Below are 26,793 nucleotides of genomic sequence, written 5' to 3' on the forward strand. Positions count from 1 at the left end.
TATGACAGAATGCAAAGAAGAACTAAAGAGCCTCTTGATGAAAGTGAAAGATGAGAGTGAAAAAGTTGGCTCAAAGCTCAACTTCAGAGGACTAAGATCATGGCATCTGGTCCTATCACTTCATGGCAAATAGATGGGGAAACAGTGGAAACAGTGACACTTTATTTTTTTGGACTCCAAAATCACTGCAGGTGGTGACTGAGCCATGAAATTAAAAGATGCTTACTCCTTGGAAGAAAAGTTATGACCAACCTAGACAGCATATTAAAAAACAGAGACATTATTTTGCCAACAAATGTCCATCTAGTCAAAGCTATGGTTTTTCCAGTAGTCATGTAGAGATGTGAGAGTTGGACTATAAAGAAAGCTGAGCACCAAAGAATTGATGCTTTTGAACTGTGGTGTTGGAGAAGACTCTTGAGAGTCCCTTGGACTACAAGGAGGTCCAACCAGTCCATCCTACAGGAAATCAGTCCTGAATATTCATTGGAAGGACTGATGCTGAAGCTCTAATTCTTTGGCCACCTGCTGCAAAGAGCTGACTTATTTGAAAAGACCCGGATGCTGGGAAAGATTGAAGGCAGGAGGAGAAGGGGATGACAGAGGGTGAAATGGTTTGATGGCATCACAGACTCAATAGACATGAGTTTGAGTAAACTCCAGAGTTGGTGATGGACAGGGAGGCCTGGCGTGCTGCAGTCCATTGGGTCGCAAAGAGTCAGACATGACCGAGCGACTGAACTGAACTGAACTGAGTGCCTATAGACATCTGTTTGTCTTTGATTATTAAACAACCTTGCAAAGATCTTGCTGGTGGGATTCAGTGAGGGGTTTTTCTTTAAACCTTCATGGAAACAGGGAGTTTGACTCCAAAAATAGTTTATTAAATTCTTTCTAGCAATTAAATGCTGAAGCAGGAGTGTGTCCACTCCATTGCCTGACCTTCCTTTAATTAAATGCTGTACCTTGCTAGGTATCTTTTCAGAATCTGGCATGGACTATGGACAACCATGGGGAATCTATCCAAATACAATTTGCTTGGGTCTCTCCCACAGAAAAAGGTTTAGGGCACCTTCTAATATTTTAAATTAAGAGTGAGGAATCTATTTGATGGATGGAACCAGGGCCACCTTCACTGTTTGAGAAAGGTTAAATGATATTTACCAGCAAATTTTCTTGCCAAGAAATAAGTGATCTACATTCATGTAGAGTGACTGGGTTGAGTTATGTCAAGAGGAAAAATTAAATGCTGAAGTCTTTCACACCTTTCCTTTAAGGCCATATTCTGAAAGATACTCTGAATACCGAATGTATGTAAAAATCAAGAACAGAAAGAATGCAAGTGTTTGCTGAAGGAATGCAAGTGTTTGCTGATAGTAATACTTAGCTTTAGTGAACAACCCATTTCCTAATACTGTACAAATGATTAACCTTGATAATAGAAGTATAAGAACCATTGTAACATGCAACTTTGTTGATCTTTTGGTCTTTATCCCCTCAGTCCCCTCTAAATGTGGCTTTTAGAGATACTGACTTTTATTACTCTGTACTTGACATTTTGAAGGACTTTCTTATACAATCTTATTTTCAAGTATGACATTGTCCTTGGAGTTTATGTTCTGGTCCCATGTTATGAATAAGGCTGCATCATCATGACATTCTTCAGAGATCAATGACCTACAAGTCCAAGGCTGTAGCCGTGGAATTCTGTACTATCATTATGGTGACTACATTTTCAAAAACCCCAACTGTACTTTATTCTCATTGAGAATTTACATATGTGAAATGATTAATTCATACTTACATCCTAATACAGAGCTTTTATTTGATAGACCTAATATGATTTCGTGACATTTGGACTGACCAGACTGTCTGACTCTCTTTGTAGGCAGTTTCTGTTTACAAAAATTCTGCCACAGGTCCAGCTCTACACTGCTAGTTTTGGGAGTGTTTTGTGCTTAAAACCCTACAGCAGCTTTTTGAAGAAGCTTCTCTTACCCAGAAGTTAATTAACTTCTGCCCCACTTTGCAATATGTAGTAGAGGTGGGACTTCAACCTGGATCTGCCTGACTCAAAAACACCTTACACAGGGTTTCCATTTGTTTACCAGTCTGTCTAATAGGTTGGTTACTTTAGAATCATCTGGGGGCTCTTGTTAAACTTCAGATTGTCAGACTCCACCCAAGACCCACTGAGTCAGAATCTGTATAGCTGTTGTTAGCTAGCTCTCCAGGTGATTTGAGTGTGTGGCCAGGTTTGGGTCCTCTGAGCATTATCGCCTGCCTTGGATGTAACCCTGTAGAGCAGCGGTCCCCAACCTTTTTGGCACCAAAGATCAGTTTCATGGAAGACAAATTTTTCTGTGGACTTGGGATGGTGGGGATGGTTTCAGGGTGATTCAAGCACGTTGTGTTTAATGTGCACTTTATTTCTGTTATTATTACATCAGCTCCACTTCAGATCATCAAGCATTAGATCTAGGAGATGGGATTACCCCCCACCCCCCGCCCGCCAAATGGAGAGAGAAGGACTTTTTCTGTCTTATACCTATCAGCATATTTTAGAGATAGAGTTCAAAATAGTGGGGTAAAACTCTTTTCCTGTGGCATTTCTGGTTTTAGGTGCTGTAAAGGGAGAAGTCAAGAGAGACATCGTAAGATAGATAAGCTTCCTTGGGCTTGGTGGTGAGACCAGTGTTTGGGCTCATGGCCTTGTTTCTGTACATGGAAATTTAGCCAGGAAATGGTTCCCATCCAGACCTCTTGTAACTTGGGATATTCAGAGAGGAATGAAAACTGATTACAGAAATCAGTCTCTGCTGGGGCCCCACCAGGCTGGACCCTGACCTCCATGCCCATGTACTGCCATCTTGTTTATTAGCATCAATAAAGATTTACTCCACTCATTAGAGGATGGCAATTTGAACCACTGAATTATACTCTTTTCCTGCCAGCTCATTTACTCATTTTCTCCTTTTCCCCAAGCACTAAAAAAATCCAGATGGAGTCAAGGCAGGATGGAGAGGGATGCCAAAGGAAAAATTAAATTAGAAGAGGTGCTATTGAAATAATCTGGCTGATCTTAGCAGAGATCTGTGGCTAATGCATTCCAGGTGAACTCATTCTGGTTGACCCAAAAGAGTATCATGCCTCCCTGTGTTAATGTAAAATAGGGAGGTGAGAAGGCAGCAAGAGAATAAATTTATTTGGAATCCTTGACAAACAGTTGAAACCTGACTAGTTATATGACACATTCATTTGCTTGTGCCTTTATTCTGCAAGGAGATATGCTGATCTCTGGCTATGTATCTGAGAGTTGCCTATATGTGAATTGTCTCCAGAAGAGAACTTGAGACCTACTATTAAGGACTTTTGAAAATTTAGATCAATAATAAGATTGCGTGAGAGTTAAGTAAGGACATAAGAATTGGACAGGAAATACTATAGAGACAAAATAAGTGCTGCAGAAAGGAAGTGGTAAGGTAGTTAAGGAGAGCCTGGATGAAAAGACTAATTCTAAGGGTTTAGGATTCAATCTGAAGCTTGGGTTTCTGAGATGTATTAAATTTATAGGGGAAGTGCGGGCATTTGGGGTGAGGAGGGCGGGATGGAAGAAAACCTAGAATCAGAGGTGTGCTGGGGACTTTGGCAGATAGTCAAGCCATTCAACCTGTGTTCACAGGGAACATACTGCTGAGTTGAGAGACATATGGAGTTTCATTTAAGAATCTAAAATGATACTCATTTGCCTTTTCTCTGTCATCTCACTTTGTCACATGGAGTCATGCTGATCTGTGTTCCTGTCTGTCTTCCCCCTTAGATTGAAAGTCAAGAGCAAGGACTGTCTTTTTTGACTTTCAAGTACTGTTACTTACACAAAGCTGGCAAATAACGTGCACCCTCGTAGTGTGTGGGGACTGAGTAGAGATCTCTCTGGATGAAGGTGAAGAACCAATCTCTCTTCCCTGTCTTGTTGCCTGCTGCCTTTAGGACAACAGCCAAAGTGGTTTGCTCTTCTATAAACTTATTAGGTTGTTATGTAGCTCCTCATCAGTGGGTTAGAGGAAGCCAAGGTCACTCTGAACCCCATAGTACACTTACTATGTTAGGTCATCAGTGGACCACAGAGAAAAAGGACCAATGGTCGGCAGGCATTTATTAAGGATCTACTTCCATGTATTCTTATGTTAAATACTATGTGGTTATATAAAAGACTAATGTATAGGATAATGTAAGAGCTCTGTCTTTAAGAAATATAATAGCATATTAGACCCATGAGATTCCCATACATGAATCCAAAATTAACAAAAGGATGTCTAGATTAGCTAGGTTACCTGCTGGGGGTTTGGTTGGTTTATTTAATTATTTTAATTTTCTTTTTCTTTTTTGATTGAGATATAGTTGGTATACAAGGCTTTAGTTTATTTTTATCTATCAAGTTGGACTGGATGCTTCTAAATACCCTTTGGGCTTGGAATTGACCGAGGGCTCAAAGAGTTCAGCGGGTAACTCACCTTGAAGGGCAGTGATACTTGTTCAGCACCTTCTTGATCAACAGGGTTTCCTGGTGGATAAGTGGGCAGACTAAGATGGAACTTAGAAGGTACCAGGAGGGGTTAGACTGGGACAGGAGGAAGCATTCCAAGAGTGGAGAGCACCAGTGAAGAGTTGGAGGCTGGGGTGAGCAGGCAGAATGGAGCATGCTGTGAGTCAGAGTGGACCTCACCTGGCACCAGCCCTCTGAGAGTGGGCAGAGTGATACTTTCAAGACAGATCCCTCAGGAGCTTAAGCACCTCAGCTTCCCAAGCGGCTGGCAGTGCATTGGCTGAGCCAGGATGTTCACGTCCTGTGCTGGTGCCTGGGGAAACCTTCCTGACTTTCAGATTAGTGATCTCTGGAACTCAGTGCTCAGGACTTGAGCTCCTAACAGTTCCACCTGTTTCAGGATCCCTCCTGAGATAGTCTCTTAGCTTCTAACTCTGGAAGGTCTGAATCCACATTCAAGAACAACTCTTAAACCTTCACACCTCTCTCTCACTCTAGCACTGAACAGCTGCTGTTGTCCAAGGTGAGGTGCTGGAGCCCAATGACAGTTCACAAAAGTTTGTGCCTCCTCTGTCCAGGGGGGTCTGCCAGAGGCCCAAATGGTTTGTCCCTGCCTCACGTGGCAGCAGAACCCAATTACAAGTGACCATGGGAGTGACATACTTAATTGTATGCAGTTAACACCTAACCCTTGGTTTTCTTGGCAAAGCAAAGGCATTGGCCTTTTGGCCTCTGCTGGTCTGGTCAGCAATTACCCAGTTATTAAAACTCAATAATTGTCATTAGCTCTCATCCTCTGGGCCGCAGAGTCACTGCATGCTGCTTTGCATCTTATTTGCAAAGCTCTCTGAGGCAGGGCTAGGCATGCCTGTCCTTCAGACACCAGGCAGGTGCAGCAACGAAGCTGGCTTCCGGGGCCCACTTTCTCAGCTGGTTTTGCTCTTAGAGATCGCTCCTCTTGTTTGCACTTCAGCTCTGGCTGCACCGCCTATGTGTCTGTGTTTCTGTGTGTTTGGAGGGCTGTGGCTCATTGTCAGGAGAATCGATTTCCCTCTTGCTTTTTCTGAGCTGGCTCTTGCTTTGTGGTGGTGGTTTGAAATTCAGTTTGGCGGGATGCGTGAACTCTCTCTCCATTTCTTTCTCTTTTCCTTTTGAGTTTCTCATCTCTGAAGAGATTTCTCCTCTTAAACTCTGGCATTAAAGGGAGGCACTTTCACTTTCTGTGGGCGCGGTCTCTCCACACAGGTGTCTGCCTGCTCTCTGCACTGGCGGTTGTTTTTTTCCTGCTGCCTTGATGCTGATCGCGGCTGTCTGAAGTACAAAGGGAAAGTTAAGATTACAGGTTGTCCTTCTCTTTGATTGTATTCTTGGCTGTACCTTCTCAGTCCTTTGCGGGAAGAACTCACATTAGGCTGGGATGTGGAAACAGGAGAATTCTTGGCCCCAGAAATAATATAATTGCTTCTTGGGCTAGATTGTTTGGGAACCTCAGCACTAACGAATGGGCTGAGACTAAGCCCCTGCAACAGATGGGTCCTGGTTGGGGAGAAAAGGTCTGAGATCTGTGTTTTGAGGCAAAGAAAATTCTGGCTAGACCTACGTGCATATGTATTCAGAAGTCTAATTAGACCCTGGGTGTGATTGCACTGCTCTGTTGCAGTGGCTATGATATTATTTGATTTTTAACTACTTCCAGAGGGCAATGATCTTTACCCAAGATTTGTTTCTGATCCTTTTTTTTTTTTTTTGATTGAGGTTAACCACTGTGAGGGTTCTTGCATCTTATCCATATCGTCTTGACTCTGGACTCATTCATTTATTCCTTCTGTCATTCAGCTCTTTGATAAATGTTCATCAAGGGCTGCCGGGTATAAAGTACATTACAGCCTGGAACCATTGACCAAGACAGCAAGAAGGGTCCAACCTTTCACTTCGCAGATGAGGAAATGGTGTCTATTTCCTCATCTGTACAGCCTGTGTCCAAGGTCCAGGCTCTGGGATCTCTTATCTCCTGAGTATCCTGGACCTCATCACTTTAAAATGACAGCTCAGACCTCAAGGGGCTTTTAAGCTGTTAAGAGAAGCTACCTGGTACTCAGGGGACTGTGGGTGTGAACAGAGCGCACATCTGTCCTCTAGATCTTCTCCCAGGCGGCTCCTCAAAGCCAGGGGCCTGTTGGTTTTCTGCTCCCCACTTAGTGGCCTTGGTGGTAAAGAATCTGTAGGAGACACAGAGACGTGAGTTTGATTCCTTGATTGGGAAGATGCCCTGAAAGAGGAAATGGCCATTCACTCCAGTATTCTTGCCTGGAAAATCCCATGGACAGAGAAGCCTGGTGGGCTAACGACCTTAGGGTCTCAAAGAGTTGGACATGACTGAGCATCTGTGTGCATGTGTGTGTGCACATGTGCACACACACACACACACACACACACTCTCTCTCTCTCTCACACACACTCTTAGTGGCCTGACAAGGCTAATATGTCTCCATAGGGTCCCCGGTTGGACCCCAGACACGTCTTCATCCTACAGAAGCAGACCCTGCTGGGGAAGCTGGTTTCCAATCTGAGGTTCTGCTGTGGGTTGAATTGTATCCTCCTGAAATATATATATATGTTGAAGCCCAAATCCCCAACACCTTAGAATGTGACCTTATTTGGAAATAGGGTCATTGCCAATGTGATTAGTTAATGTAAGGTCATATTGGAGGAGGGTGGGCCCCTAACCCAGGGCGACTGGTGTCCTTATTGAAAGACAGCTTTGGACATAGAACTCCATGTGAAGATGAAGGCAGAGATCAGAGTGAGGAAGCCAGGGAACACCCAAGGTTGCCAGCAAACCACCAGAAGTGAGGGGAGAGGCATGGGACAGGTTCTCCCTCTCAGCCCTCAGATGGAATCAATCTTGTCCATACCTTGATCTTGGTCTTCTAGCCTCTGGAACTGTGAGACAATATATTTCTATTTTGTAACCACGCAGTCTGTGGGACTTTGTTCTGGCAGCCTGAGCTGACTAATCCAGGCTCCAAGTGCAGATGTGTGTGTGCTCACTCCACTTTGAGAGGGGAACGCATCACTTGGAGGGAGATGGTGGTGGAGGGGCTTCATCTTCCTTACTGCCCATCCAGGATTTTTTGGGCAATATTTAAATCATTAGCCTGAGATTTTGTGGAGGATTTGTCTTAATGTATATTTTTAGTACATTTATTACATATGTTCTTTTTTTTTCTAAAAAAAACCTTTTTATTTTGTATTGAGGTATAGCTGATTAACAACGTGATGGTTTCAGATGAACAACAAAGGGACTCAGCCAAACATGTTCTTGTATCCATTCTCCCCCAGACTCCCTCACATCCAGGCTGCCACATAACATTGAGCAGAGTTCCCAGTGCTATACGGTAGGTCTTTGCTGGTTATCCATTTATTGCATGTGTCCTTTGGTCTGGAATACCCTCAGTCTAACTCAGATATCACCTCCTTGAGTTGTCTTTTCCTCTTTCCGGGCTCACGTGGGTATTCTCTGCTCACCTCTTCCAGAACTTATCCTGCTGTCATTTGACCATTTGTGCTGCTTTGCTGGGTCACCAGGATCTCCGCAGAGGGCCTGGTGCTATCCTGGGGAGGCTGGGCTGCTGGCTGACACCACGGAGGCCCTTGTGCTCAGGACGCTTGTACGGAAGTGGGACAGATAGACACACAGGATGTTAGTGGATGGGATCATGTCAGATCATGGAGGGTTCTATGAAGAAGGTTGTTTTTGTTGTTTATTCACTAGGTTGTATCCCCATGTCCCCAAGTTGCTAAGTTGTGATCCATGGTCTGCAGTATAGCTGGTTTCCTGGTCCTTCACCTTCTCCTGGAGTTTGCTCAAGTTCGTGTCCGTTGACTTCGTGATGCCAAAGACACGGCTGTTTGCATCTTCTTTGTGAAGAAGATAAAATGCAGTAATGTACTAGAAGGGGGCGAGAGGCAGCTGGAGATGGGGCCGTCAGGGAGGCCTCTCAGATAGAGGGATTGCTGAGTGAGACCTGTGAGCATAGGAGGAGTCAGCTTTGTAAAAATCTGTGGGAAGAGAATCCCAGGGGAGGAAAGAGCAAAGTCTGGGGACCCACAGGAGGGAACGATCCTGGGGTGTTTCAGCTGCAGGCGTTGGAGAATGGCTGCTGAGCAGGAGAGTGTGGGTGGGGTTGACATGAAGGGGTAGACTCCTACTAGACTGAGCTCATGTGGAGAGGATTCTGTACCTTTGTCAAGAGCATACCTAGCACACAGTCAGTGCTACACACACACACACACACACACACACATATACACACACACACACACACACATGCTGAAGGAATAACTAAACACCTGTATGTACACATGCTAATAAAAAAAAAATCTCTAAACAGTAACGCGTTTATCTAAGGATTGCTTCTCAGGCAAACCCTACTCTCCAGGCTGCATCAGGAAGCAATAAATAAATAATTATGGTTCATAGATGTCAAGGCAAGATGGCTCAAGGTCATACAACTTACATAGCCAACACTGCCTTTGGCCCTTGCTTGGAGCCTATTAACACTCTTTTTACATACTATTATAATGATGTTAGTTGTTAAGTTTCCCATGTCCTAGCAAATTTAGAGCAATGAATTATCTGGGAAGCAAGCAGGGGTGGAGAATTGACACTGGAGGCAAACAGAACCCATCAGTATGAAGCAGTTATTTGGGGGGCAAGCAGCCCTAAGCGTGACAATAAGCTGGGACATCATGTATTAGAGCAGAGTGAAAATACAAGCTGTTTACCATGAGGATTCTGAAGTACATTTTGCTTCATGTATTTTGTCTGAGAAAACAGGGAAGTAGGTACCGTTCTGAAATTATTTGCATTGGAAATGGTTAAAATTCAAAAACAAATCTAATGCTTAAGGATAAGCTTCATTTATCTGAAAAAAAAGTACATCTATGAAATTCTACCTCCTTGAATGATGCCACATAAATGAAAATGTGATTGTTTATCCCTTTGATCTTCAAAAGTCTTAGTATAAGTGGTAGATGATTTCCTGCGACCTCCCAATCAGAGCCAGGAATTATTATTTCTGTTTTTTTCCTCCCTAAGAGTCAGGTAGAAAATGACGAGCAAACAATGACATTATTACAGTGGCACTTTAATGGGTGTTCAGGGAACTAAAAAGTCAGCCGAGGCACCATATGAAATATTCATAAGTATTTTTCCTTTTTCTCGCCTTTCCCATCTCCAGTCACCAGAGTGAAAACATCCAGGACAAAAGTTCTGAGTAGAGGAATCCTGTAGAAATGGCTCCTGCAGGCTTATCTTTGACCTTTTGGGGGAAAGATGGATAGACAAAGCTCTTCCCCTCCGGTTCCAACATTATCCTGGCCCTTATTGGAGATGCTAAATTTTAGCCCACACCCCAGACCTACTGGATGAGCAACGTGGAGGAGGAGAGTTAGACCAGCAAACTGTGGTTTAATAAGCCCTCCAGGTGATTCTGATGCATGTTAACTGTGAGAACCTCTGTTGTATGTCTCCTGAATCCTTGTCAGAACTATAGACAGTTATAGGCACACAGCTGCGCCCAATCAACACTTGTTGATTAAAATCTATTAAGGAGTACATTTTCATGAAGCAGGCTATTTTTCTCCCTCTTTGTGACAGGATTTAGTGCAGAGTACCTTAAAATAGAGTTTCTTCTTGCACACTGAGTCATGTGGCTCACAAATATTCAAGGATCTAACACTTAATATTCATTCAGCTATGCAGAAATGCACGGTTATATGAAAGAAAGCACAATGACATTCATTCAGCTGTTCATTCAACAGATATGTATTAATGGCTAGACCCTCATGCTAGGTGTGAATAATTTTTTATTAGTCTGTCTTTCCTTGTGATGGTGGTCAGCATTGCGATAGCACAGACATGGACATTTGTGCTTAATCTGTCACTTAAGATCTGGGTCATCTTGTGGCAGACCTAACTTCTCTAGACTTTAATTTTTCATAGTTAATTAATATTTACATTGAGACTCGGCAGCAGCCACAGCGCAGACCAGACTTCACTTGCTCGCAGCTCGCTCCGCGCCCTCTGCAACAATGTCTGACAAGCCCGATATGGCGGAGATTGAGAAGTTCGATAAGTCGAAATTGAAGAAAACGGAAACGCAAGAGAAAAACCCACTGCCTTCGAAAGAAACGACTGAACAGGAGAAGCAAGCAGGCGAGTCGTAATGAAGCGTGCGCCGCCAGTGTGCACTGTACATTCCACAAGCATTGCCTTCTTATTTTACTTCTTTTAGCTGTTTAACTTTGTAAGATGCAAAGAGGTTGGATCGAGTTTAAATGACTGTGCTACCCCTTTTCACATCAAAGAATGGAGAACTACTGACAACGTAGGCCGCGCCTGCCTCTCCCATCTGCCTATGTGGCTGGCAGGGAAGGAAAAGAACTTGCATGTTGGTGAAGGAGGAAGCTGGGTGGGACGACAGTGAAATCTAGAGTAAAAAGCTGGTCCAAGGTGTTCTGCGGGCTGTAAAATGCAGTTTAATCAGAGTGCCATTTTTTTTTGTTGTTGTTCAAATTTTAATTATTGGAATGCACAATTTTTTTAATATGCAAATAAAAAGTTTTAAAACCTGAAAAAAAAAATATTTACATTGAGATTCCTGCTTTAACTGATACAGGATAGCTGTTAAAAACTTCTGTTAAGCATCATAAAATCTTAGTCACTCAGTGTGTCTGACTCTTTGCAATCCCATGGACTATAGCCCACTAGGCTCCTCTGTCCATGGAATTCTAAAGGCAAGAATACTGGAGTAAGTTGCCATTTCTTTACTCCAGGGGATCTTCCCAACCTGGGGATCAAACCTGGGTCTCCTGCATTGTGAGTTGGTTCTTTACGACCTGAATAGATACCTTCTCATTACAATCAGAGCAAAAATAAGGAGAGTTTTTACAATTTCTGTTTTTTTAGTAGGTGGTAGAACAATGTTTGGAGAAGGCAATGGCACCCCACTCCAGTACTCTTGCCTGGAAAATCCCATGGATGGAGGAGCCCGGTGGGCTGCAGTCCATGGGGTCTCGACGAGTCGGACAAGACTGAGTGACTTCACTTTCACTTTTCACTTTGCTTCATTGGAGAAGGAAATGGCAACCCACTCCAGTGTTCTTGCCTGGAGAATCCCAGGGACGGGGGAGCCCGGTGGGCTGCCGACTATGGGGTCGCACAGAGTTGGACATGACTGAAGTGACTTAGCAGCAGTAGAAGAGCAATGTTTGGACTTCCCAGGTGGCACCAGTGGAAAAGAACCCACCTGCAATGTAGGAGACACAATGAGACACTGGTTCGATCCCTGGGTCAGGAAGATCCCCTGGGGAGGGGCATGGCAACCCGTCCAGTATTTTTGCCTGGAGAATCTCATGGACAGAGGAACCTAGTGGGCTATGGTCCATAGGGTCGCAAAGAGTTGGACATGACTGAGATGACTTAGCAGGCACAGAGCAATGTTTCTTTCATTTTAATGTGCATATGAATCACCTGAGGATCATGTTAAAATGGAGATTCTGAGAATTTTGAGATGGAGCCTAAGATTTTGCGTTTTCAGCCAGCTTCCAGGGGAGGCCAGTGCTGCTGGTTCATAGGTCATACATTGAGTAGCGAGGCTCTGAGTGTCTGGCTGGTGCAACAAAATAGGAAAAAGGAAGGAGGGGCATGAGACTTGTAAAGGAAATTACTTGCAAAAATGATTTCCTACTTAAAAAATTTACGAACCACTAAAACTGCTAAGAATTTAATGCTTTATGCATTTACAAGGTGCCCAGCTGTCTGGTGAGGTAGTTTTGAGAGTAAAGTGATGCTGCTTTGTAAATCATAAAGCATTCTAGAAGTCTAAGCTAACAAAGCAAGGACTTACTAGTTTCTCAGAGCACAGCTAATTGCCCTGCATTCCCTGGCCCCATGAGGTGGGGTGGTCTTTTCTTCCTGTCCAGAATTTTTAACCAAGATTCATCCTGCAGGTTCTAGGAATGTATATTTTTATTTGTTTCCTCTGTCCTTGTCATTTCCTTAAGTAGATTGCCCACAGGTAGATTAAAGTAGATTAAAGACAGGGGACTTCTTTGACTTCTTTTGGCAGCATGGTGAATAGAAGGAATGACAAATAGATTTTATCTAGTAGTCAACTCTGATTGATTGGCAGGGCTTCCTGGAGTCTGAAGGCTGAAACTCTTTGCAGGCCTGATGGCATGAGTGCTGTGGTTGATTATTGATGTCTGCCTTTGACAGAGGACAGGGTAAGTAGTGGGCTGGTCCTTAAAGCCAGATTGACTGAAGTTTGAATCTCTACCAAGAATCAGAGACCTTGCCAGAAAGTCCTCTCATGAAGCTCTGGGACTCCTTTCTAGGCTCCCCAACTTCACCTTTCTTTCCTTATGGCCCCATGGAGCCTAGTCTTTTCTCTCTGCCTTAGCCACCCTTCCTCCATCTTCTGTGATTTCTTTATAGATTTGGACAGAGAGGAGGGCAGTCTCCCCAGCTCCACTCTTCCTCATAAACCCCATTCTCTTGTGGACCCAACTCCTAATCTTTCTGTGGAAATAGAGGAACAATGCCATGAAGCAGTTAAGAGGTTTATGGACCCTTACAAAACTATAGAGTCATGGAGCTAGTCTCTAGTTCCTAAACAGGTCAGAGGAATTTCTGAACCTCTGTCTCCTGATCTGTGAAACTGAGGATAATGATTTTGATGTCTCAAGGCTGTTGGGAGATTGAGGGGTATGTAATGTATGTGGGAATACCCGCCCCAGTGGCTGGGACACAGCCTGGCATTTAGTCAATGCTGGTTCCTTCTTCTAGCTGACACTTTGCATGCAATACATACTTTTTTAACATTGTTGACATAGCATGAGGGTTATGACTGGTCTTAACGTGGAGTCTCTGATAACCTTCACACATGCTATTGGGTGGGGAGAAAGAAGGATAATTATCTTTTTTAACGAAAACTTCCAAGACTCTTTCTCTGTGCCAGATGTAATTCAAAATGTATTATAGATATCAATTCACTTAATTTTCATAATAACATTGTGAATTAAGTACTGTTTCCCAGATAAAGAAGTAACCACTGAGATATTAAGTATATTGCCCAAGATCCTCCAGCTGGTGAATGTCAGAGCTGGGGTTCCCACCTAGGGAGGATGACTGTGCAGTCTGTGTTTCAGCCACCATGCCATGCTGCTTCATCGAGCCCTGCGAGGGGGGACACCCTAGTATCCACAGCTGTTAACTTCCCATTTGAGTTCACAGATGCTAGAGATTTGCTTTGTTTCCTGGAGGATTCCTTGTCTTCTAGAATTTCTGGAAGCAGTACTTCTCCTCGATTCTGGTGTTATCCTGCTGATTTCAGGAGAAATGACCCAGGAAATAGTCCAGATGGGAGAGAGGTGAGTGAGATGAAGCCTGGGGGAGGACCCCGTAATGCTGTAAAGTCAGACCAGAGAGAATCTCGAAGGTGAGGTGTGGTCTGGTTGTTGTGGCGTCCATGAGTGGAGCTGAGAGTGGTCAGGAGAGTGCTGATGGAGTGGGCGCTTTCCCCAGATCTGGTCAGTATTTGCCTCCTTAACCAAATGCGGGATCCACACCCCAGCTCTCGTGTGCGGAGTGGTGCTCTGTGGGCAGTGAGTGAAGCAGCGTCTCTACATGCCTTTGTCCTAGTGCATTGCATTCACAGGGCTTGTTCACTTCTGTGTCCTGTCTGAGCCGTGTGGGAGGAGCTGGGGCTGTGTCATCTGGTCCACTCTTGCCTGTCAAGCACTGGAATAGGGCAGGGCATGTAGCTGCTATATGAACCATGAATGAATGAGTGATTACAGGAAGGGCCCCTCATACCTCTGGCTTCTGGGGAGGCTTTCTTCCTTCATGGTGGCAAGTTGAGTGCTCACCTTGACTTTCTCTTGCTGCTGCTGTAAGGACCATGATGGAGTCAGGATTTGGGGAGGTCACTGGTAGAAGGAAGAGTAGATACTGCATGATGGGATCGAGAGGTTGTGGGGCCATAGTATGTAAAGAGCATAACTCTGCATTGTGACTTGAATTATTTGCTGGAAGGTGGCTACTGCCTTTCTGTACTTCCCTCAAAGGAGTGTCTTTGCTTTCCGTAACATGTTCTCTTTTTATTCCATCTACCATGACTGCCTACATGGGTTTGATGTAAATACTCTCCATACTCCAGTATTATGGGTAAGACCCATTATTTCCTAGGTAATGACTATCAGGTTTCTAGTTTTTCTGGGTTTAGAGGAAAGATGCAAAAAGTGGCTGTTTCTTGGATTCATGTTCTTCAGTATTTTTGGAGAATAGTGTCCCTGGGTCCTCCCTGACCACTGATTAAATGCGATCCTGACTCTCAACATCTTATTTCCCAACTTCAGTGTAAGTCTGCAGATAGCTGGTTCCATGCCTTGTTCTGACACCCAGGATTTTTACAGAGAAAATGATGCGTAAACACTTGCTGAGTTAGTGGGCAATGTTTGTATACTTCCTCTGCCCTGGAGCAGCTAAGAAAATGACCTTCCCCAGAGACTGGCAAGGTTTGCTTTCTGAGTCACTGAGTAAATGAAAGACTCTGAGGAGCTTCGGGATCTCAGACCTACACCCTTGGTATGCTTGATGAAATCCCACCTTGAGATATGGGTGAAACCCTACCTCCCAGCCCTGCAGAAATAATACCTTTTGTAATGCTGAGTCCAGAGGACTTGCCTTTGGCAAGCTTTTAGGTTCTGCTCTCAAAGTTGAATGTCACTACCTCTCTTTAGAATTGTGGCCCTCTCCTCTTTCATTTTTAAAAATTATTTACAAGTAATAGTAGAACTTGGCTGTAATATAAAAGATGGTCAGTAGACGCTACTCTCTGAATTATTTTACCACTCATGATGAATGCATCAAAGCTCATGGCATTCCAGGGCAGGACAGATGCAGGGAGTTAGCACCCAGGGGTTAAACTGGATGAAGCAGAATTAGCATTTACATCAAATGTTTTCTGAAAATAAACCTCTAAATATGTTCTCCTTGACCTGGCTCGGAACTGTTATTAGAGGAGAGCTTCTCCAGGTGTGACTCAGAGAACCGCCTCAGAATTACCTGCCTTGCTTGCTATAATTATGGTTTCCTGAGCTCAGAAGCAGAAGCATAGAATCTGAGTCTGTTGGGAAGGAGCTCTGAATCCACACTGTTTTACAACCTCCCCAGTTGATTCTTATGTGCGTTAAAGTTTGAGAGTCATTTAGCACAGGCTGTCTTCCTTCTTCTAGGGGAGGTAAGTAGGCACACTGGATTGGAGTTGAGTAGTGAGGAGGTGGAGAACAGGCAGTTTTTGAGAAATCTGAGAGTGTTATATCAAAAAGCCCAGCAGTCTACTTTTTCTGTTTGTAAATTATATTTTATAATGCAAAGAATATTTAAAGAGAAGTTGTGCTTGAGATGGGGCTAGGGGAAATGAAAGGAGAGGAGCTCTTGATACATAGGAAGGAAAAAAATCTTTTTGCTTATTTAATTTTGTTTTCTTTGACAGTGTGGTCTCCATGGCCACCAAACAGCATCTATATAATAAGTCATCGGGACTCTTGAAGGTGATGGTGTTTAGTTCTCTTGAGATGTTTGTTAACCGTTCAGCGCTTGTTGAAGCTTCTGGTGTTGGAGAATTTGCTATTCAGGAGCTTCATGAATCAGGAGTCACCTCTTGCTCCCGCCAATCCAATTTTCTATGCAAGAAGTATCTTCTTCTCTGCCTAATTGGAGGCTCTCCTGCTCTTGAGTTACACTGGAGTGACCTAACGTGGAGGCAAACTACGAGTGCACAGAGCGTGTAGATAAGTGTGTAAGGATTTGGGCACAGAGGAGGTGAGGGCCGAGGGCCGCCCATAGATTCCTACTGACTGTGCAAATGGAATCCACACAGCTTGAGAGAGTGTCTCAGCCTAAGGGACACTCAAGGGCGGAACCTCGACCCTGGGCTTCACTTTGTCACTTCCTTGCTGCCACATCTCCTGCCTCCCTCCCTGCCCATCTTCCAAGCCTCCCCGCTTTCCCGTTTTCCTGAGTGACAGGAGGGTCAGAGAACCACTAATTTAGCTGCAGTTAAGGAAGTGGATCTCTCAGGGGTGTGAGAAACATTGTGGGTTCACCACGAATGAGGGAGTCACTAGCTGCAGGCTTTTTACTACTCCACCAGGAAGAACAGAGAGAGTGGGAGCGATGACGCCCTGGGGGTCTCTCCATTGCCACCAGCATATAGCCAGAGGGAAAGCCGGGGTGAGGCCAGTTCACAGGACTGGCTCCAGAGGCCTCCCTGGGCACTGTGCCCACAGGGGTGCTGCCGGCTGTCTCTACTTTTGGGAAGATTTTTAGAACATAAGTGTCTGGTTGGGTATTTGGAGTGCTGCCATGGACAGTCCTACCCCGAGGAGTGAGGCCAGCTGTGGTCCTTGCACTGGGGAGTGTGCCCAGGTGTGTGAGATGCCTGCTGAGGAGCTGGGGCTGGCTGTAAGATTCAGCACCTCATGGGAAAGGCTGGCAGGCATTCCCGGGGTTCCAGTCTGGGGCCTGAAGAGAGCAGGGGCAGGGGGAGGGGTGGCGTGGTCCTCCAAGACAACTTGCCAGAACTAAGGGAGGTCCACTAGGAACTGGAGCCAGCCTCCAGCAAGGCTGGGGTCTTTGGTCAGAGCCAGAGGGGTTTTTGGCTGCAGGGGTCTGAGGCAAGGCTATGAGAAGTGGCCACTGATTCTGATTCTGATTCTGTCCGTGTGTGTGACCTAGGATAGGATTGCCCTTCTGCTGTCTCAGTTCCTTATCTGAAAGATAAAGGGTTTGAGCTTGGAGAGCTCTCAGTCCTCTAGACTTTAAGAGGTACAATTTGGTCAGATGGCTTTTCTTTGGGGGGCCATTTGGGATAATGATAATGCTGGTAATAATATCACCAATTGGGGTAAGGATTGTTACAAGAGTATTAGCTGCCCCATAGTGAAGCTGGCTGCCTTATAAGGTGATGAGTTTCTTATTTCTAGGGGTAATCAAATAGCAGTCAAAGGATTCTTTCTGGTGATTCCAAGGTAATGTCATCAGACCATCTGATTATTAAAAAATTGATTCCTGGACCCTACTTCCAGGCACTGTAATTTGACAGGTTTGGGATGGGACCTGGGAGTTTACCTGATAAGTCTGAAGCCATGTACTTCTGTAGAGAGAGCAAGTGAGTCTGGGAAATACTGCACACGAGACCTTTTGTTCTCAAGTGGGTCTTGTGAAGTTCACAAAGCAGAGAAACCAAATAAAGGGAATCTGATAGATTCCCCAGAGAAGGAAGCAATTTGATTTTGATTAACTTAGTGTTTCCAGAGTGGAGTGTGGGATGTTACTGGATTGGGAGGAGAGGAGGACTCCTCTGATGAAGCTGCAGAAGCACTTCCATGGAGGCTGCCTGTGTGGGGTTTCCTGTGTTCGCTGGGAGGTTCCATGACCGCATTGTCCAATAGAAATACAGTGTGAGCTCCATAGGGAATGCACAGTTTCCTAGTAATTACGTTCAACATAGTAAAAAATGGGTGAAATTATTTTTAATAGTTTATTTTACTTAACCTAATCTATCAAAAATATTATTTTAATGTGTAATCAAGATAAAGTTACTGAGATATTTTTTGTCCTTTTTTCCTACTAAGCCTTCAAACTCTGGTACAGATTTTGGGACCAGCCACAGTCCAGGTGTAGCTGGTGGGAGAGCTGTTGGACAGTGCACATCTCTGAGATCTGTGTCACTCCACCTATGGTCCAAAGGCCAGCAGCATCAGTGGCACCTGGGAACCTGATAGAAATGCAAAATCTCACAGCTGAGCTATGAATTGGAATCTGCGTTGAGTTATTGGAAGGAGGAAATCCCCTATTCCTATTTACTAATCCCCTACTTCCGGGGGTTCTGTACACCTTAAAGTTTGAGAAGCTGTGTTAAGCGACTTGCTTTTTAATTCCAAGACTTCCTATTTCTCAAATTCTGTAAGCATACAGTTAGCTAATAAGCGCTGCTGATGTGAGAAGTGGGGACCCTATGTGCAAACGTGGATACAGTTTGGCTTAGGTAGTGGCCTCTTGGCCCCTGACCCTGTAAAGGGGCCCTGGCATCCCTGGGTGGAGGGCAGACACATCATATCATAATGAACGGTTTGTAGTTTGAATCTTGGTGCTATCGGAGTGCTTTCCAGGGAGACCTGGTGTCAGGCAAGGCTTTCCTGAAGAAGCAACTTTTAGAATGAGAATTGAAGGGGCTGAGAGTTAATCAGTAAAACAGCATAGTTGTGAGCCTGGAGGCTTCTGGCAGGAGGTGAGGCTGGAGAGGTGGCAGGGGTCAAGTCCTGCTAGTCCATGGAGGCATAGCTTTTCACCCCAGCACGCCTCTCTCCCGCATAGCATCGTGTGTGCACACACATCCTCCTGATCGGGCCGTGGGCTCCTTGCAGGCAGGGGCTGCACCTGGGCACCTCTGATTCCTCCTCTGCAGCAGTGGTTGCTGGTGCCGAGTGACTTTGGGAGCTGAACATTACATTTTGAGAAATTTTGTGAGCTGGTTAATGCACATGGATGGTTTGAAATTGGCCACGCTGACAATATTTACACTATGGAAATTGGTGAATGCTATATAAATCAGGGTTCTTATTTTTCCTCTCAGTGAGCCTGTGTTTAAACATTTCCCAGCACACCCCTGCCAGCTGACTCAGGGCTGGGCAGAGGCACGCAGAGCAGGAGGCAGCAGCGGGGAGAAGCCGGAACTCAGAACTGGGAGACGGACACCCGCTGTGTATCGCCTGGCAAGTAACTTAGCCTCTCTGAGCTCAGTTTCCTTATTGGTCAGATGGAAATTCTGAGACAGATTTGAGAGGATGGCTACCAGAAATGTGTCCCACGAAGCGTCCTCGGTTCAGGACAGACAAACCAAACCAGGCTGGTTTCTCCTATCTCTCAAAAACTGGAAATACCTACTCTCTTTTCCTTTTGCATTGTTTTTGATTATTCTTTAAACTTTTTTACTTTGTAATACGATATTCTCTGTGGTGGTTAATTTCACAAGCCATCTCCCACCCTTCCGAAAGAAGGTGGGATGTATCCCTTCCTGTAGAGGGTAAACTCCAGGAATAATTGTTCTGTTGGCTTATGTCATTGCACCCCTTTCCCTCCCCCTCCCCACCCTGGCTCTCAGTTGGAGATCATTCTTTCCTTTTGACTAGGCAGACTGGCCCAACTTCTCCATCACAGTACGACAAGGGCTGTTCTTCTCATTGGAGGCTCTCTGAAACTGATGACTGAATCTTGGAGGCTGCACTGTTACCCCCGGCCTCTGAGCCACTTCTTTCTCTGCAAGCTGTGCTGATATCAGCGTATCCTCAGGAAAAGAGGAAGACAGTCCTGTGCCTTGAAGGGTATCTGCTGTGTGTTGATTATTTGAGGATAATATTTCTGGCCATGGAGCAAACGATGTGGGAAATGGCTTTTGCGGGTGATTAACTGCTGGGGTGATGTGGCAGCTTCCATCTGTGGCTGTGAGTCCCAGTCACCCGACCACGGAGAGATATCTGGCCAAGAGTCCATCTGCGAGCCCGGATCCTGAGGGTGGTGGGCAGTGAGCAGTCACACCCAGGATATTTAGAACTATCCTGTGACTTAGACAGTAAAGTATCTGCCTGCAATGCAGGAGACCCAGGCTTGATCCCTGGGTCTCCACTCCAGTATTCTTGCCTGGAGAATTCCATGGACAGAAGAGCCTTGCAGGTTACAGTCCACGGGGTCACAAAGAGTCAGACACCACTGAGCCATGAACACATTCATTCCCAAGGCACGAAGGGAGCCAGGAGGGACCATTCAGAATTCTGGTTCTGTCATTGCTTCCCCTTGACATACTTATGACATCAAGCCTGTCATTTCCTATCTCTGCCTCTGTGTACCTCTCTGTAAAAGTAGGGTGGGCTTGAGTTAGGTGATCTTCAAGTTCCCCCTCAGCTCTGAGGTTCTGTGGTTTTATGAACTTCATCAACAAGCAGAGACATTCCTATTTAGGCTTGTTTTATGTTCTCATTCCCAAGGACGTATTTCTAATGGACTATACTCCAGGGACTCTAATTATTTCTTGTTAGCTAAGAATAATTTTAACAAGCAGCGGTAAGCTGTGAGGAGCCTGGTCTGCTTGTGTGTTCCATTTTAGAGTGTTCTGGGAATTGAGTTTAACTCAACAAGCATTTATTGAACATCCACTCTTGGGATGAAGTATGGTACACTAGAAGCAGCATAGGAATTTGAGTCGGAAACCTGGATTTTAATCTACAATTTGCTGTTTGTCAGCTCTGGCCTTGGGCATGTACTTAAACTCTCCATGTCTCAGTTTCTCCACCTATAAAATGAGGAAATTAAGAGCCCCTTCCTCTTTGAGGAATGCATGAGAGAATGAGTCTAGAGCCCATAACATCATGCTTGAGACATGGAAATGCTGATAAATGTGCTTCTTTCCCTGTTAGGTGCCAGGCTTTGATTAGGTATTAGGAACACAAAGATACATGCAGGTCAGGGGGTGCTTGCCTGCAGGACACTGCCTGAGCTTCAGGCAGAGAGATACCCAGTCTGTGATGAGGCATCCATCAGCACTTGGGATAGGAATGCAGTGATCAGGACCTCAGAGTAAATGTGTTCAACTTCTGGAGTCACGAACTAGAAAGCCAGTGGCTGGTGTGCTCCTGGTGACAGGAAATAGACACAGTGCAGCCAGACCAGCTCTGCAAAGGCAGGATGACAGGCTTCAGTGCTGCCGCGGGCTTGGGCATGGCATTTAGACCACCTCTGTCTTGGCAGCACTGAACTTGAAGTCTTCCGGACAGAACAGCATCGGTGTCCATGTTTCCAGGGCTGCACTAGCACCAAGGTGGTGTGCTGGGCTTCTTTCCACAGGTGAGAATATACAGCCCCTGAAGCCAGGAGTTGCTGCTTAAGTGGGAGACAAGGTGTGCTCACCTGAATAGCAAGAACCTAGAGGCAGAGAGCGGAGAAGGCAGTGGCACCCCACTCCAGTGCTCTTGCCTGGAAAATCCCATGGACAGAGGAGCCTGGTAGGCTGCAGTCCATGGGCTCACTGGGAGTCAGACATGACTGAGTGACTTCACTTTCACTTTTCACTTTCATGCATTGGAGAAGGAAATGGCAACCCACTCCAGTGTTCTTGCCTGGAGAATCCCAGGGACGGGGGAGCCTGGTGGGCTGCCGTCTATGGGGTCGCACAGAGTCGGACAAGACTGAAGTAACTTAGCAGCAGCAGCACCAGCAGAGGCGGAGAGACATCATGGCTTTTCTGACCCCCGCAAGTGCACGGTCATGTAGCGCTTTCCCTCCTGGCCATCTTTCCTTCCTGTTCTTTCATAGAGTAATTAGATATTGAACACTTGCTAGTGTTGTATGCTACGGGTCTTTGAGTGACTGAACCTGGTTCTTGCCTCTGGAAGCTTCTAGTCTGAAGGGGAGGCAGACATATAAGCTACTGTGCTCAGCAAAGTGTTGTAGGTACTAAGGATGCTGAGACAGAGTTTGGGAACCAGGGTTGGGGGGTACGAGGTAACAGCTTGCCTGGATGTGCGGGGTGTGGGCTGCACCAAGGTGTATGAAGGAGTTCATGGAAGGCCATGGTGGTTGGGGGAGGTTTTTTGGAGGAAGAGAGCTCTGTGCTATTTCTTCAAGTCTTCCTTCAGGCCATAGAGTACCAACACTCCCCAAGGTTGGGGAATTCTCCTGTCTATTTTGAATTCTTTCTGTTCACCCTGCTCGAATGTTGCTGGGCAATGCAAGGGTAGTTGGTGTTGACTTGAAGCCCTCATCTAAAAGTCAATTGCATTTGCCTTTTGAGAAAATTACACATTTTTGCTTAATATTTGGGTATTTTTGTTGTTGGCTGCTTTTTAAAACCTTTTCTTTTTTTTTTTCAGGTCACACTCTGCTCATGAAATAAGATTAATTTGAAATGGAATTAACTGTGTTCCATGCAGGACACTCTTGCCAAAAACTTATATCAAATGTGGTTTGCAGGGAAGGTTGTCTTTTTATCTTTTCTTAAAGGGCAATAGAACCAGCCCATTCTTAGGTCTTTCCACAAGATTGCTGTCTCAGCTCATCCCTCTCTGAGATCCTGGGACAGGCAAAACTATAATAATCTTACATCTCGGGTCTCAGAACTTTTCTGTACAGTCTTCACTGAAGGTATCAACTGTAATAAAAATAAAAGTACCTGGGCTTATTCCACAGCAAAGGAAAAAAAAAGGAGTAAAGCCTCGCAAAGCTCTGCATAGTTCCTCTCTGTTATATGGCAGTGGAGACAGGGAGGCAGAGAGAAAGACCTACAGGGACGGAGAGAAACGGGGGTGGTGGGGAGTGGGGCTGTTTCTGGTTCATCACACGTGCCCAGGTCACAGTGATGAGCCCTGTGTGGGTCGGTGGGACGAGAACTTTACGCTCTTGATTCCCAGGTGCCGCACTTCCCAGTGCCTCGTCCTCACTTGAGCTGACCAGAGACCCCAAGTCTCCACAGGCAATGACTTTGCTGTCATAACCATTCTTTTGCCAACATCTTTCCCCTCACCACAGTGGTTTCCAATCAGAGGCAATTTTGCCTCCCAGGGGACTTTCAGAAATATCTGGAGACATTTGTCATAACCGAGGGGAGAGTGTTATGGTATCTCGTGGTTGGAGGCCAAGAATGCTGCTGGGTATCCTGCAATGCACAGGACAAAACCCCAGGACAAAGAATTATCTGGCCCCGAACGTTGATCATGCTGTTGTTGAAAAACTCTGTGTATCTGATTTTGAGTGTAAGTGTGTGTGTGTGGCAAGGGGTTGTATTTAAAAGAGACGAGAGTTTCTCTGTGACTGCAGGGAGGACACTGATATTATTTTGGGGGTAGACTGTTGTTATTGTTTAATTGCTAAGTTGTATATAACTCTTTTGCAACCGCATGGACTGTAGCCCATCAGGCTTCTCTGTCCATGGGATTCTCCAGGCAAGAATACTGGAGTGGGTTGCCCTTTCCTTCTTCAAGGGATCTTCCCGATCCAAGGATTGAACCCACATCTGCTGCATTGGCAGGCGAATTTACCATTCAGTCACCATGATTAGGTTCCTGTTTCACAAATTTGCCCAAGCATCTAAATTATACATCTAGTTTGTTAAAAGATATATTCCAGGCCCCACTCAATATAGACTCAGTCAGAATCTCCAGGATTGGAAATTTTATTGCTACTCTGTTTCAAAGATGATTCTGACCCAGAACCCGTTTCGATACATAGTGGGTTAGGTAACAGTGTTGGTCAAATATTAATTTTGCCCATTCAGATAAATCTGAATCTTAACCTCAGCTCTGTCATTTGTCAGCTGTGTGATTTTGGACATGTCACTTATTCTCTGAGCCAGTATTATCTCATCCTCTGAAAGGGACAACCACATCCATCTCAGAGTTTGCAGTGAGCATGCAGTGAGATGAGGCGCGTCAAAGCCCATGGTAGACAGTGGGTGTTCAGACCTGTCCGACGCATTGACTGTGTTGGATAATAAGAAGACCTAACAGTCATCAGCCGCTTACCATCCAGACATCATGTTCAATGCTCCTGTCGTATCTTTTCTACGTAGCTTCATAGCAGCCTCTTTTTTTTTTTAATAGCTGGGGCACTTTCTAGGTACTCTAAGGATGGTAGGCTGAATACTAGCTCCCCTCCCAAGATGTTCATGTCCTTATCTCTGGAACCTCATTACGTTACCCTACATGGTGAAAGGGATTGTTGTTGGTGTAACTGGGTAAGGATCTTGAGGTAGGGAAGTTATTCTGGATCGTCTCAGGGAGGGTGATATCACAAGAAAGCAAGAGATGAGAGGAACTGGGAGACGGGACTCTGGCAGCCAGAGGTTAGAGTGATTTGAGGACGGGGTCATGGATTGAGGAGTGCTGCCAGCATCCTGAAGCTGAAATAGGTAGGGAAGTGGTTTCTCGCCTGGAGCCCCCAGGAACCAGCCCTGCAAGACCCATGTCAGGCTGCTGACTTTCAGAACGTTAAGGGAATGCATCTGTGTTATTTTTAAGACTCAAAATGTGTGGTCATTTGTTAGAGCAACCATAGGACAGTTATACAGTTATCATGGTCTTCTATACAGAAATTCTTAAAATTTTTTTATTAAAATAAATTTTTGTTGAATTAGAGTTGATTTGCCGTTTTATACTAGCTTTGAGTGTGCAACATAGCCATTCAATAGTTTTATAGGTTGTACTCCATTCAAAGTTATTACAGATAATGGCTATAGTTCTCTGAGCTCTGTCTATAATATACCCTTATGCTTGCTTATTAATATTTTATACATAGGAGTTTGAATGTCTTATCTTAATCCCATATCCCTTTCCCCATCTGATAACCATCAGTTTTTTCTATCTGTGAGTTTGGTTCTGTTTTGCTATATACATTTGTTTTATTATTTTAGGTTCCACCTATAAGTGATAGTGTAGAGTATTTGTGTTTCTCTGCCTCACTTATTTCACTAAACATTACTCTTTAGGTCCATCCACATTATTTCAAATGTAGAAATTGAGTGGTAAAAGGGAGGTCAGACGTCTGATGTCTAACTGGTTAGAAAAGAAAAATACACAACTGAAAAAGCAGGGGGATTTGCATCAAGGAGCAAATAATAACATAGGAGAGAAACAGTTGAGAATAAGAGGTTCCTTCCCATCTGGTACTGGTAATCTGGGGGAACTCCCAGGAGGAAGCGGAAAGGCGGCTGGGCCCTTGACGTGTGCATCTGATGTCTTGTAAACACATTGTGGTATCTTGGGGGAAAAAAAACATTTCTCTTGCCCAATGATCCTTTGACCCTTAGATGCTGAGCCTTCCATCTGATCTCCTGCCCTCTCCTCTTCCAACGTCACAGTGGCTCCTGCTGTTGGCTTTCATGTTCGGAAGCTGCTTCTGTCTCCCCTGTGACTCTGATTAGATAGGATGGCATGTGAGGTCCCTCTTAATTTCCCGTCTGTGCCACGCAAGCCTCCACTCTCCCCAGCCTCCACCTGTACTACCCCACATCAATTGATGGGCTGTGTAAGTGCTGACTAACATGGTTATTAGAAGTATGAATTATTTAAGGAGATGTGCACATCATTAACCTGTTGTTCATGGGGGAAGTCTTGACAGGCATATTAACCTTAAGCACAGCGCAGTTTTACTTGTGGGAAGGAGGAGGGAGGAGGGGTGGGGGTGGTACAGAGAACTGGCTGTATTGTGCAGCATTGGAAAGAGTTGCCCTGAGAAAAGAGGCAGATTAAAAAAAAAAAAAAAAGCTGAACATCTTCTGAGAACAGAGTATTTTTGGCTCTGGGACACTATGAATTGGAAATGCAGGAGAATTAGCACGTCACACGTTCAGAGGCATCTGTGAGCGTATGTACCAATATGATCACTGTAATTATAATAATAATAAATGTTCTGTTGTGCTGTGACTTATGGAGGTCACCCTGAGATGAGAGAGAAAGAGAAGAGGGGGGATGGAAGAGAGGGAAGTTATTAATAAACCTTAGCCCCAGCCCCCCATGTTCTCACCTCTTTCCCACACTGAACCCTTCCCAGCACAGTCCCCTCATCCAGACGGGTGACATTAGCCCACTTGATCTAGAGACATGAGCTCTCGGTCACTGATCTTCTTCCCAAAGGGGCTGTTTCGTTAGATGAGGAGTCTTATTCTGGATCTGGTCCTTGTTTGGATCTGGAAGGGCTTCTGAGCCCAAAGCAGATTTTCCTTTTGTGGGGTAAGGAGATTTGAAACTGGATCTCTGGGTGTGATGGAGATGAGAACCATCTCTGCTGGAATCTGCTGCACTCAGGCTCTGAAACCAGTTACCTTTAGGGGGAGGCCAGGCCAGAACCTGCTGAGATGGCATCAAACTGGGTTGCTTGCGGCTTTTGTCAGTCATCAAACATTTGCTAAATGTCTCCTGGTTGATCTTCATCTTATGGGATCACAGAAGTGTCAAATAAAACTTCTGTTTAGGAGCTCACTGCCTTCTTAGGGAAAGAATAATAACACACTATAGAATATAGAATATTCTAGCTATAGACTACTGTTACTGTTACCAGTACTGCTAGGAAATATATTGTTCTCTAATATCATAGAGCAGTTTATAATTTTTATGAGATACATTACATA

The 26,793-nt window shown here is 44.9% G+C and overlaps 2 protein-coding genes across 2 annotated transcripts in view; both read left to right on the forward strand.

Annotated features, from left to right (window-relative positions):
- The window catches only part of SORCS3 (sortilin related VPS10 domain containing receptor 3), a 619,852-nt gene that overhangs the window by 111,572 nt on the left and 481,487 nt on the right, over nt 1-26,793 (forward strand). The window lies entirely within an intron of this gene.
- On the forward strand, nt 10,581-11,194 carry LOC122709107 (thymosin beta-4-like). The gene has a single exon (XM_043926234.1). The coding sequence runs from the start codon at nt 10,643-10,645 to the stop codon at nt 10,775-10,777; it is 135 nt and encodes a 44-aa protein (XP_043782169.1). The 5' UTR covers nt 10,581-10,642; the 3' UTR covers nt 10,778-11,194.

Source organism: Cervus elaphus, chromosome 15 (genome assembly GCF_910594005.1).
Source record: "Cervus elaphus chromosome 15, mCerEla1.1, whole genome shotgun sequence".
In the NCBI taxonomy this organism is placed as follows: Eukaryota; Metazoa; Chordata; class Mammalia; order Artiodactyla; family Cervidae; genus Cervus; species Cervus elaphus.